Source organism: Cebus imitator, unplaced genomic scaffold (assembly GCF_001604975.1).
Source record: "Cebus imitator isolate Cc_AM_T3 unplaced genomic scaffold, Cebus_imitator-1.0 Scaffold715, whole genome shotgun sequence".
NCBI classification, from domain to species: Eukaryota; Metazoa; Chordata; class Mammalia; order Primates; family Cebidae; genus Cebus; species Cebus imitator.
In genome coordinates, this window is record NW_016108030.1 from 329,410 (window position 1) to 343,311 (window position 13,902).

The 13,902-nt window shown below is 44.5% G+C and overlaps 1 protein-coding gene across 4 annotated transcripts in view; it reads left to right on the forward strand.

The window, feature by feature from the left end:
• The first annotated feature begins 1,721 nt into the window (after positions 1 to 1,721).
• Positions 1,722 to 13,902, forward strand: part of MAP2K5 (mitogen-activated protein kinase kinase 5) — a 258,213-nt gene continuing 246,032 nt past the window's right edge. For 2 of the 4 annotated variants that reach the window (XM_017518933.2, XM_017518936.2), the window contains exons 1-2: positions 1,722 to 2,483; positions 9,964 to 10,012. In XM_017518933.2, coding sequence (XP_017374422.1) covers positions 2,349 to 2,483; positions 9,964 to 10,012 — 184 coding nt within the window. In that variant the 5' untranslated portion in view covers positions 1,722 to 2,348. Of the gene's footprint in view, positions 2,484 to 5,498; positions 5,709 to 9,963; positions 10,013 to 13,902 lie in introns of those variants that run through there. The other 2 variants (XM_017518941.2, XM_037735049.1) reach the window with 2 other exon arrangements.

The window sequence follows — 13,902 nt, forward strand, 5'->3', positions numbered from 1 at the left end:
AAAAAAAAAAAAAAAAAAAATACTAAATGCAAAAGTCTTAAGATCACATACAACTTCAATGTTAAATATTAAATATTCCTTAAATTTAGACAGTATTCAATCTGGTAAAGAGCAACAAGTTATATTTTGTCATTTATGATACCAAATGGAATGGTCTTCCATATCTGCGACCATGATACTTCTCTCAATGACAGAACTTTCTGGAAAATCCTTGCTCAAATCATCAAAGATTTCTTACTATATAAAGGCTATGAAGAGCTGATGTGTAATTATATTGGCTCTGCAAATATTGGGAAAGAGATATGAGTTTGCCATTAGTGTAAGAAAGGTTCAGCATATGTATGCAAATTTGGCAAATTGAGTTGGTTTTCCCCACGGTACTCTGAATAAATGAGACATTTTAACAAATCACAGGTTCATAGAAAATCTTCAGTTTTGTGGTCTATTTTCTAAAAGAATAGGAAATGAACTTTTAATAAAAGTACATGAGGACTTAGGATAAACGGTTTATTTTTCACGGAAATGACGTGCAGGTGAAAAGGGGCAATTCCTAGAATATCTTAAGGATCTGACTAAATGAATTTCTACCTAAGGTATTAATTTACAATAACTTAAAAGGTGATAATTTGTCTCCCACAATGGCCTTTCAAATTAAATATAAAAGAAACTCAGAGTAAAGTATGCAGAAAAAATTTTGATATTGTAACTGAAAATGATCGTTAATTTTTTTCTCTCACATTAACCAAGCATCTGACTGTTAGAAGGGAAACGGACACGCCACCTCAACCGAGTTCATACAAAATTCAACCCCAAAAAGTAAAGCCCATCGTGCACCTTCATTAGAATGAGAGAAAGGACGAACCTACACGTTACGATTTGCAAACAAACTTCTGTAGAGGCACCATCTTTCAACAAAATTATGCACTTTAAAATCTGAGACAACAAGGTGTTTAAAGATAACCAAGGTTTACTGCTACTTCTGATACCACCGACTGCGTAAGCAGCGCCATTTAGTTGAAAACACATGGACTGGACCGAATATTTCTCCAACAGTTTAATAAGAGGTGATGACGCCACTGCTGCCGCCGTCCCCAGGCAATTAAACTCTTTAGCAAATTTCTTTCCTATTGCTTTGGAACAGGGAACTGTTTGCTATTTTAGGGCACTCGTGGGGTAAAGAACCTCACTGAAAAACGCAAATACTTTCTGCTAACGTGGGAGGGAGAGGACGATCGTCTGGACCTGTGACTTGGAAGGAGGAATAAAAAAGGCCACTCTTTCTTGGGTTTTTGCCTTGCCCTTGCTGATTCGCGCAACCCCACGAAGATGCAGATGAATGACCTGACGAAGTGGGGACAGCCCGGAGCCGCAGCCCCGGTCTCTGAAGCTGTTGTAAAGACAAACGGTCGGCAAGGCTGAGCCCTCAGTCGGCTGCTGGCGGACCGCAGCCCCAGATCGCGTGCGCCCTTCGTCTGGCAGATGTCTCCACCTCGCCGTCAGGAAGCGGGGTCGGGAGGCGAAAGGCCGCCGCGGGCGCTCAGTGGGCGAAGAGTCCCGCCCCGCGCCGCGCGCCGGTTCCTCCGCTCCCGCCCTCCGGAGGCGCGTGCGCGCGGGGGCTGCTGCCCTTTTCCAACATGGCGCCGCGGGAGGCGGGTCCCGCTCGTCGGCTCCCGGGGTTCCGGCGCTGCGCGTTTTGGTTCCGGAGTAACAGTGTCGCCGCCGCCTTCCTCCTCCTCCTCTCGCCGCTGCTGCCGCCACCGACGCCGCCGCCGCCGCCGCCTCCGGTCCGCGCGGCCTTGGGAGGCCGGGTCCCAGCCGGCGCGCGCCGCGCCCTGTGTCCCCGGGTGGGGCGGAAGACTCGCCCTTGACCCTCCCGCGGGGACTCTCCGTGGTGCGGCGGCCCTGGGGCGCCTTCTTAGTAGCCCGGGACTGAGTCCCCTCCAGTCGAGGACCCTCTTACTGACGGGCGGGGGACGCCTGCCGCTGTGTCTCCCCCACACCGAGTCCCTGCCCTGCCGCCCCCCACAGCCACACGGCGGCGGAGAGCTTCACCGCAGCGTTCGCCCAGCTCCAGAACCTTCCGACCTCTGCCGGTTCCTGCGGGCCTCTCCCGCTCCCCGGTGCACCCTCCCCGGGAGGCGCCGCAGACCCGGACAGCCTGGGCAGGCGCGGTGCCCTGGGTCCCTGCCGAATCACCCCGAATCACCCCTTCCTTCCCCCCTCCTCAGCCCCCAGTCCCTTGTTTTCACCCTCTGCTCCTCACCCCCCTTGTCACCTCTTGGAGCCCCCTCCTGACCAGCGGCCAGCGGGTACCCCCTCCCCCATGATGTGAGCCCCTTGAACCTGTGATGCTGTGGCTAGCCCTTGGCCCCTTTCCTGCCATGGAGAACCAGGTGCTGGTAATTCGCATCAAGATCCCAAATAGTGGCGCGGTGGACTGGACGGTGCACTCCGGGCCGCAGCTACTCTTCAGGGATGTGCTGGTGAGTGGTCATCTCAGTGTCCAGTTCCCAGCAAGGGGGACTCAGGGACTTGAGTAGTCAGCACCTTGACCACTGGTGACCGGAGCTAGTGGCAGTGCTCCTGCCGGCCTCCTGTGGAGGCGGTTTGATTGCTTCAGGCACAGCATTGATACATTGCAACCCCTGAAACCTGGCAAATGTCTAGGACCCCGGGGTGATAGATCAATCTGACTGAGCCCCTGCCCTCAGAGAGCTCATGGCCCGGGCTGGGACATACAGACACAACCACGCAGATGTAAACAGCTGAGTCTAGAAGAGAGGTTTTTTTCCCCCTAAGTGTTTTGGGGAATGTCCCTGGACAGATTCCAGCCCTGTTTTTCTACTGAGTTCTCTGAACTTAGTGACCAGCTGAGAAAAGGAAAAAGGACAACTTTAACTTACCATGTTTGAGCACACTTTTTAATTTATTTTGAGGCAGGTCCTCCCTCTAGGCTGGAGTGCTGTGGCACCGCCTTGGCTCAATGCAGCCTCTACCTCCTGGGCTCAAGTGATCCTCTCACCTCAGCCTCCCGAGTAGCTGGGACATGCCGCCACGCCTGGATGATATTTGTATCTTTTTGTAGAGATGAAGTGTTGCCATGTTGCCCAGGCTGGTCTTGAACTCCTGAGCTCGAGCAACCTGCCCGCCTCAGACTTCCCAAAGTACTGAGATTACAGGTGTGAGTTACTGTGCCCAGCCTGAGCAAACTTAAAACATCATTGAGTGTAAGACATTTTACATAGAAAAAAATGCTGCCCGTGACAATATAACATTTGTTATTAAAATCAGTTCAGTTTGAGAGATGTTAAAATGGAGGGAAAATGTGCATCTTAGAATTGGTGATGTTTTACCTTCAGGTTATTCAGAATATGTTTCAAACAAAATGATGGAATTTTAGCGCAGAATTTAACATTGTAGGTGGCCTGTTCAGCTCATGTTTCCTTTTGCAGATAGTTACTGACGAGCAGTGAGGTCAAGTGGCTTTTCCAAAGCTGTGAGCTCCTGAATGGGAGAGTCAGTACCAGGACTAAAATTTTGTTTCTTTGACTTAGTAGGTTTTTTCCCCTACATGTTGCAGCGACTTCTAATTTTTCTGGTGTTCATTTGAGATAGACAGGGTGCCTTGTGCCCATTCTACGAACTGAATAACTGAGGCATGGAAGACAGAAGGGGACATTCCAAAAAGCACATTGCTAGCAGCAGATCTGTAGTGGAACTTACCTGCAATTTAAGAGGGGGCAAAGGGGCAGGATCTTGGGAAGAGGAAGATTTGTGATGTGATTTTTTTCATTGTCTTGGGTAACTCAATCAAAAATTTGATTTTTTTTTTTTTTTTTTTTTAAATTGAGATGGAGTCTTGCACTGTTGCCCAGGCTGGAGTGCCGTGGTGTGATCTTGGCTCACTGCAACCTCCGCCTCCGAGGTTCAAGCGATTCTTCTGCCTCAGCTTCCCGAGTAGCTGGGATTACAGGCACCCGCCATCATGCCTGACTAATTTTTTGTATTTTTAGTAGAGACGGGGTTTCATTTCACTATGTTGATCAGGCTGGTCTCGAACGCCTGACCCTGTGATCCACCTGCCTTGTCCTCCCAGAGTGCTGGGATTATAGGCATGAGCCACCGAACCCGGTTCACAGTATGTTTTCTATAACTTCATTTTGAGTTCTGATGTTACTGACTGCCCAGGCCTTGCAGCTTTTTGGGTGCTTCATCCAGGAGCTTCCCATATTTGTGCATCAAATGCCATCCTTCTCTTAGTATCCAGAGTTCTCTGTACACTCATGTGCACACAGATTTCCCCTCCTGAGAAGGCCCAGGATACTTCACGTGGTCCTCTGGGCACATCTGGATTGGCCCCTGTCTGCCTGGCACCAGCTTCATCTCTCTCTTCACAGCCCCATAAACTTTTGTGCCTCACATTGACTTTCAGTTCTTCCAAGTGTCCAGGCTGCCTACACTCTGCCCTTCACCCGCCAATTCCCATCTGTCCTTCCAAGCCAAGTTTTGCCTTTTCTCTGTGTCATTCTTGGTTATGTGCCCCACCTCTGTGTTGTCACAGCTTTGTGTGGGTCCCCCGGCAAAGCACATGCTTGATCATGATTCTTTGTCTCCTCCACTAGATGGTAAACTTCTAGAGGAGATGGATATATTTGTTTGTGTTTCTTCATAGGACCCCAAAATACGTGTTTAATAAGGGAGCTTAAAAGAGGATGCATGGAGTTATGTTTCTGTGGACTAGGTTTAGAGTCAAGGAGTTGGGTTTAATTGCAAGCTGTCCCACTAACGAGGCAAGTCAGTCTACCTCTCTGAGCCTTAGTTTCCTTATTTGTAAAACAGGGAAATCCGTACCTTCATCAGAGACTTGGAAAGGTTAGGTGAGATCGTGACTATGATGAGAAAGACGGACTTTCTCTTACTCATTTAAAACAACAGAAGGTGGATTATTGTGTGATCATATTATTTGATTATGTGATTATTTCGAGAATAGCCCAGTGTTTAAGACCACAAACTCTGGAGCCAAGTTGTTTAAATTGCAAGTTGTACTGCTCAGGGGCCAAGTATCTTCGGTGTCTTAGTTTCTTTATTTGTGAAACAAAAGTTGGGGAGGGGTGAAAGTAATGCCTACCTCCGAAAGTTCTGGGGGCTCCTTGAGCTGATACATGTAAAGGACTCAGAACAATTTAGCACATAGTAAGCCTCTGTTAGTGTTGTTATTATTGATGGGATTGTTACCATAAGGGATAGGACTTGGGTCTTCCATTTCTTGAGCATCTGTCTCTAAGTTGTACCTGGCTCGAGGCTAAGTGGCCCCACTACTAGAGCTCAGTGTGCCAGGTGTCTGCACACTTTTGCCCAGGTAAGCCCAGGTGGGGTATGTTTTGTCAGTAAAGTCTGATGAAGGACTTGTGGCAGTGGGTGTGGTACTGTCTCCTAGTGCTCCATTTTAGCAAATGTTCAAGCCCAGGTCCTGGCAGACTGCTGTGATCTGTTCTCCAGGTTCACTTCATCAAGAAAAGGCAGGAACCAACAGACATGTCAGCATCTCTGGCTTGACACCTTCAGCTTTAAAGCCTCGTGGAACCTGGAAGCATTCCACTTCATCTAATTCTGACTCATTTCAAATGAAGAGGCATGAACCCCACTGGGGAAAATACCTTGCTAAAGCTATACAGCTAGTTTTTGGCAGAACCTGACAGATGCCGGAAGCGTGTGGTAGTCACGGAGTCAGCTGTAACTGAGGGTCTCAGACCCGAAATCAGCAGTTGAGGGCTCTAGTCACTGTGCATCAAATACCTGGCAGACCCTGGGCAAGTCACTTGGTCTCTCTGGGCCTTGCCTTTTGTCTGAATCATCTGGGACTGGCTTAAGTATGGAGGGCTACCTGATCTTCAAAGGTAGAGACATTTGGGTCATCTGTTTTGCAGCTTTCTGTGTTTCTCTTTTTCCCTGGAGACTGAGTTCCTAGTTTTGGGAAAACTGTACAAGACGTTCAGTTATGTGTGATGAGAGAGGATGATCAACCCTCTCCTCTCTTCTTTTTGTATCCGGTGGTCTCCAAGCTCAGATTTCCCCTCATCTATAACATTTCTGAGCTAGGAGTGGTGGCTTAGGCCTATAATGCCACCATTTAGGAGGCCGAGGTAGGTAGGTTCACTTGAACCCAGGAGTTCGAGACCAGCTTGGGCAACATGGCGAAACCCCATCTCTACAAAAAATGCAAAAATTAGTGGGGCATGGTGGCACATACTTGTAGTCTCAGCTATTAGGGAGGCTGAGGTGGGAAGATCTCTTGAACCCAGAGGCTGAGGCTATGGTGAGCTGTGATTGCACCACTACTCCAGCTTAGGTGACAGAGCGAGACCCTGTCTCAAAAAAAAAAGAAGAAAACACACACACACACACAGATTTCTGTCTAAACTGAGTCTGTGATTTTTCCTTTCTCCTGAGTTACCAAATACTATTTGCTATTTATGTCTTTGGTTCTTAAAAGTGTTTTATATTACTAGTCTTTCAGGTTTGTCTTAGCTCCCTAACCTGTTTATAATCTTCCTAAAGTCAAGGATCAAGATTTATTCTCCTGTAGCCTACAACTCTGTGATCTTTTTACTCCTGGCATGTTGTAGATGCTCAGTTATGTTTTTGATCTGTCAGATATTTGTCTGATTTATTGAAAGGAAGAAGAAAAGGATCAAAAAATGGTCATCATCAAGATATGTAAGCCTCGGCTCCCTTCCTTCCTTCCTCTCCCTCTCTCTTTCTCTCTTTTTCCTCAGAGTCTCGCTCTGTTGGCCAGGCTGGAGTACAGTGGTACAATTTCAGCTCACTGCAACCCCTGCTTCCCAGGTTCAGGTGATTATCCTGCTTCAGCCTCCTGAGCAGCTGAGATTACAGGTACATGCCACACACCCAGCCGATTTTTTTGTATTTTTAGTAGAGACAGGGTTTCACCATGTTGGCCATGCTGGTCTCGAGCTACTGACCTTCAGTGATCCGCCCACTTTGGCCTCCCAAAATGCTGGGATTACAGGCATGGGCCACTGTGCCTGTCCCAGTTTTCTTTTGAAACCTTCTTTAGGTTAGGTAAATGTTATATTATTGAGAGGAGAAGAAGGCTGCTTGGAAATAAGTCACTTTAACTGGAAAATGTAAGCCGGGCCCAGTGGCTCATGCCTGTAATCCTAGCACTTTGGGAGGCTGAGACGGGCGGATCACGAGGTCAGGGGTCCAAGACCAGCCTGACCAACATGGTGAAACTCTGTCTCTACTAAAAATACAAAAATTAGCCAGGCGTGGTGGCACGCACCTGTAATCCTAGCTACCTGGGAGGCTGAGGCAGGAGAATTGCTTGAACCTGGGAGGCAGAGATTGCAGTGAGCAGAGTGCCATTGCACTACAGCCTGGACAACAGAGCGAGACTCCATCTCAAAAACAAAAAACAGAAAATGTATATAAAATCAGCAAATGTACCCTGCTTTAAAATTACTAGCAGATATTACTGATTTTTAAACTTCCTGCCTCTTTGTCATTATGATAGCTCCACTTTATTTGCTTTTTTTTTTTTTTTGAGATGCAGTTTTGTTCTTGTTGCCCAGGCTAGAGTGCAATGACATGATCTGAGCTCACTGCAACCTCTGCCTCCCAGGTTCAAGCGATTTTCCTGCCCTGCATCAGCCTCCCAAATAGCTGGGATTACAGGCATGCACTACCACACCCAGCTAATCTTGTATTTTTAGTAGAGATGGGTTTTTCCATTTTGGTCAGGCTGGTCTTGAACTCCCGACCTTAGGTAATCCACCTGCCTCGGCCTCCCAAAGTATTGGGATCACAGGTGTGAGGCACCGTGCCCAGCCTATTTGCTTTAAATAACAAAATTGGTTGTGTTCACATGGTTCTCTTAGCAAGTTTGCTTAGTTCTTTCTCCCTTTTCCGCATATCATATGAGAAGCATGTGCAGCGCCTTGTTTATGTTGGTGGGCTAAGGCATGCCGTTGCCACTGAGCGGGTTTTCAGGTGGTTGTTGGAACTCTGCAGTTTGATGGGATCTGCTATTCAGAAGTAGGAAGGATCCTAAATTAGTTTGCTAACACTATTGAGGTAGAGTTCACACGTCAAGATCAGAGTTCCCTGAAAGTAACCTGTGATAAACTAGATTTAGAGGGTTGGGGATGGAGGAGTTGTTTTTACCTCATTTTTTTTAAACCTACACTGAATGGGTGTTCAATGAATACTGCTGAAGGGTGATATCAGTGAGTGAATCACCGTCCTCCACTGATTGTTGGGTGCTGAGTTTCAAAGTTTTATTATGAGGTAAGCTTTGTAATATTCTAGTGATCAGTGATTTGTTTTATTTGTTTAACATACACTAACATGGCACTTGCCACGTGCTAGACACTCTTCTGAGCACTTTACAAACACTCATTGGGTAGGTACAGCTAAGATCTGGTACTACATATAAGGAAACTGAGGCATAGAGAGATTTTTGTGCCCTCAGCTGTGAGAGAGAGCTAGCATCCAGGCACAGCAGTTTGGCTCCAATTTCACGCTTTTAGGCTTTACACTGGATTGCCAGTGTGCTTTATTCTGTACTCCCTTTACAGTTTCCTGTCAATAAATACTTTCTAACTATGAGAGTGTAGAAATAATTTTTTAACATTAAAATCTTTTGTAGATACTTCCTTAAAAAGTTGATGTTTCATTTGTGAAGACTAGAGTCAGAAAAAAATAATCTCTTTGGCTGTAATGAGCAAGGGCTGCCTAAGATAGTTCTCTTTGATCAGTTTTATATGCACAGATTTATTTTTGGAAAAAAAAAAAAAAAAGAAAAGCACTATAGAGGGGAAGACTATTATGCAAATTGCTACTGCAGCAAAAGCTTCTAAAGAATTGCCTTTAGAAGGAAGTTGCAGCCGCCACTCTGCTAAATGCCCTGCTTGGAAAGGCTGTGGGATCCCTGCTGAGAAATACTGCAAGCGGCTTTGTCAGCCGGCTGCCTGGTGCCAGTTCTGGTGCAGCCTGGGAGGACATTGTGGCAGAGCTCCCGGAGAGAAATGAGGTTTGCAGGCCATTGGAGTTGGACTGGACATGATGGAGGGTCACTTTCCCCAGAGCTTAGGTGTTCTGTGCTTATTCAATGAAGCTGTCTCAGTATAGTAATTTTTGCATATTTTCAGCTTTATAGATTTACTTAAACATTGATGTCAGATTATATACACTTTTTAGATTTTTTTGTAGGCTAGATTAACTTTATTTCAGTGTCATTAAATCTGTTTTCTGTTGCTTAATAGTAAAGGTTGGTAAGAACTGTTTGTGATCAATGTAACATAATGGTTTATATCGTCACGGAAACTTGTGTGTTGAACTCCACACATTATGAGTTAGAGGTGCAGTGTTGATTGTTGTGTATCAGGAACATTTGTTGAATGTCTTCAGTGTGCTAGGTCTAAGCTTATGTTCATTAGATTAATTTTTACACGACCTCTGTGAGTATTGCTAGACCCATTTTGGACGGTGATCAAATAGAGGCTCAGAGAGGCTAGGTGATTTTTTTTTCCAAGTCATACATCTAATAATAAGTGCAGAGCTGAGATTGAGACCTAGGTCAGTCTGAACCTCAAAACCCCTTTCTCTTTCAACTGTAGTATATTCCACAGCCTAACATAGAAGAAACCAAGTTTTTGTAAATACCCAACAGTGTATTTGTATATACACCATTGAATTGACAATAGAATGTTATTAATTAAAATGTAGAAAAAGGTTCTTAAAGATTTTTCTTTCTGGAATAGAGATTTAAACTCTTGAGTTTATGTTGCTGGGCTAAGTGTGATTATGAGCTAATGTTTTTATAGTTTATGCTAACGTTTCAAAAATCTTTCCCAGGTTCTCATATTTCCTCTAGTATTTGCCACATGTTAGCAATAAAGAAGATGGCTAATTGTGTTTCTTTATTCTTTCTTTGTTTAGGATGTGATAGGCCAGGTTCTGCCTGAAGCCACAACTACAGCATTTGAATGTAAGTCTGGCTTGTATACTTTCTTGACTGTTCCTTTCTGCAGTAATTTTTTAAAGGGTTTATGGGTTGCATTACTTTAGAAACTGACAAAAACAGATTATTTATGACCATCATATGGTACATTTAAATATTTATAAATTAATACAAGTTTAATGATGATACTGAAGTGAGTAATATTTTCTTATTTAATCATATCTTGGGTGAGCATATTTCTACAATATAACTTTAATTACCAACATGACCTTTATCTGCTCTTGCTCCTAATTGTAATAATATTGCAGGACAAAATGAAACGTGTAAACTACCTGTAGGCCAATGATTATTGATTAAGAGATTTTAACCCATTGCTGCCTTAAAACATAGCAACAAAGTAGAGCTTTTACCATGATCATTACACAGAATAATTCTGTTTTAGTGGGGCTTGGCAGGGATGCTAGATGATGGCAGGAACACTTCAAGTCTTTAGTCCTTCCTTTTTCCCCATAGTTGGCCAGGGGACAGGGCCAGGGTGGCTTGGGGACTGGAAAACTGGTTGTGACATGAACGAGGTCATTGCAGAGGATGTCATGTAATGAGTTGTGCTAAGATGAGATAGCATAAGAGCTCAAATGCTGAGAGGGACAAAGTAAGGATTTAGAACTGTAGTTTTGTTGTTGTTTTTTTTTTAAGATGAGGGCTTTTTTTTTTTTTTGAGGTGGAGTCTCACTCTGTAGCCCAGGCTGGAGTGCAGTGACGCAATCTCTGCTCACTGCAACCGCTGCGTCCTGGGTTCAAGCAGTTCTCTGCCTCAGCCTCCTAAATAGCTGGGATTAAAGACACTCACTACCACGCCTGGATAATTTTTGTATTTTTTGTAGAGACGGGGTTTCACCATCTTAGCCAGGCTGGTCTTGAGCTCCTGACCTTGTGATCCACCTGCCTCAGCCTCCCAAAGTGCTGGGATTACAGGTGTGAGCCATTGCGCCTGGCCTTTTTTTAAATTTTTTCTGTTGCCCAGGCTGGAGTGCAGTGATAGGATCTCAGCTCATTGCAACCTCTGCCTCCTGGTTTCAAGCAATTCTTGTGCCTCAGCCTCCTGAGTAGCTGAGATTACAGGTGTGCGCCACCACACCCAGCTAACTTTTGTATTTTTACTAGAGACAGGGTTTCACCACGTTGGCCAGGCTAGTCTTGGACTCCTGACCTCAAGTGATCAGCCAGCCTCAGCCTCCCGAAGTGCTGGGATTACAAGGGTGAGCCACGCACTTGGCCAGAGGGTCACTTCTTAATGTGGAAAAATTTCAGTTTTTCTACACAATATGATACTATTTTGTTTCTGTTTTTTATGAAGATGGTTACTTACAGAGAGTACAATGGATACATCCTTTTTGGAGGATAATTTGGCATTTCTTATCAACATATAAAATGTACAAAACCTTTGATTTAGCAGATCAGCTTTTAGGAAGCTGTTCAACAGAAATAACCACACATGTGTTGAATGCCCTTCAAACAAGGTGTTCATTGTAGAATGATGTTGATGACGATGATGATTATTTTTAGAGAGAGGACCTTGCCTTGTTGCCCAGGCTGGAATGCTGTGGCACAATAGTTCACTGTAACCTTAAACTCCTAGGCTTAAACAGTCCTCCCAACTTAGCCTCCCAAGTAGCTGGGACTACAGGCGTGCACCACTATGCCTGGCTAATTTTTAAATTTTCTGTGGAGATAGGGCTGTCCAGGCTAGTCTTGAACTCCGTGCCTTAAGTGAGCCTCCTGCCTTGACCTCCCTAAGTGTTGGGATTATAGATATGAGCCACTGTGCCTGGGCCACTGTGGGATTATTTATTTATTTTGGAGGTAGGATCTCACTCTTTTGCCCAAGTGGGATCACAGCTTGCTGTATCCTCGACCTCCTGGCTCAAGCTTTTGGGATTATTTTCAAAAGCAAAAAATTAGAAGTAAACTAAATGCTAGTATAACGGTTTAGTAAATTACAATTTATCTATCGTTCAAAGCATTGAACAGCAACTAAAAAGAATGAGTTAGGATTTTATACATTGATATGGAGACTTCTGTGATACATTGTTGAATAAACAAATAATGTATATAGTATGATCCCATTTTGCAAAAAATCCAGCCCCACCTCCCCAACTTTATGTATGTATTGAAAGATAGCTTCTGATGAGTGCCTACTATAGTACTTTCCAGTGGCTTCCCTGGAAAGTGGACTTGGAGCCTAAGGCTTGGGTTGCAGGGGTGGATGAATGAACACACTTTTTACTTTGTATAGTTCTCTATTGTTTGAACATTTTTCATCAATCACTATTTGTTTTTAAAAGCTATAATGAGTAGAACTCTTAATGTAATTAGCATTTTATTAATCACCTTGAACTCTGTACTACAGAAAAATAGTACCCCTGTTTGAAGTACCTACTAGTGTTGCAGCTTTATTTAGACTCCTTTCAGTAACTCCTTGGGGGTGCCATGGGTTTTGTGGACAGTCTGATAGTTAACATTTGGAGTACTTACTGTTGACAGAGTCTGTGCTAAGAGCATTCCATGGGTTGTCTTATTTCGTTTATCCATCACAAGATCCCCACAAAGTACTTGTTATTTTATTTTATTTTTTTTGAGACAGAGTCCTGCTCTGTTGCCCAGGCTGGAGTACAGAGACATGATCATAGCTCACTGCAGCCTTAAACTCCTAGGCTCAAGTGATCTTCCTACCTCAGCCTCTCAAGTAGGTGGGACTACAGGCATCCACCTCCATACCTGGCTAATTTAAAACAATTTTTTTTTGTAGAAATATGGTCTTTCTCTGTTGTCCAGGCTGGTCCTGAACTCCTGGCCTCAAGTGATCCTCCCGTCTTGGCCTTTGAAAGTGCTGGGATTACAGGTGTGAGCCACCATACCTACTGAGTACTTTGAAGGACTGTTATTGGCTCTGTTTTGGTTGAGGAAAGGATATCTCCTTTAAGCAACTTGCTCAGAGTCTCACAGCTAAGTGGTAAAGTGGAATTTTTGGAGTAGTTTCCAGAGTGTATATTCTCAACCACTGTATTGGACTTGTTTCGAGAGTTGTCATGATTCTCAAAGTCATATATTCTGGTTGTTCTTAAGCATGGAAAAAAGAAGTTTAGTTTGTACTTTTTACTTGCTTTTGGGGTCCCCAAAGTGGCTTGATGTGCCTGTGCCTGTCTCATTGACTTCCAGCTAGGGTTCATAATAATAATAATACTGATTATTTTAACTACCATTCATTGATAGCTTGCTCGGTGCCAGGCAATGTACTAGATGATTTACCTAAGTTGTTAGTAATCTTTATACTGACTCTGTGAGATAGGAAAATCATGCCGGCGTGGACACTGAAGCTCAGAGGCCTGAAATGATTGCTGAATGTGATTGCTTGGAAGCGGTGAAGCCCAGGTTCAAACACACATCTTTTTGACTGTAAAACTTACACTCTTTATCCCCAAGTGTGTCAAAAGCCTGTTAAGTGTAAATATAGATAAACGGCTACTACTCCAGGCTTCAGTCTGCAGGTTTCAGTTATGTGATATCGTGCTATTTCTTTTGCCCCATCAATGGCAGCAGCTCTGTGCCCATCTGCATGTGGGCCAGTTTTAGATGAAAAACAATAAATACACAGCACACCCACAGTTCTTAGTTTTTTTGTGTTTGGATTTTTATGTATTTTCTACTATAGACTTGAAATCCTAAGCCGGCTTTTTTTATGATTGTTCTGTGGTGACTTGTTTTTCTAAACAAAAAATGCGAACCAATAAATGGAATCTATGTTTAAGACATAGTTGAGAGGCCGGGCGCGGTGGCTCACGCCTGTAATCCCAGCACTTTGGGAGGCCGAGGCGGGTGGATCACGAGGTCAAGAGATCGAGACCATCCTGGTCAAC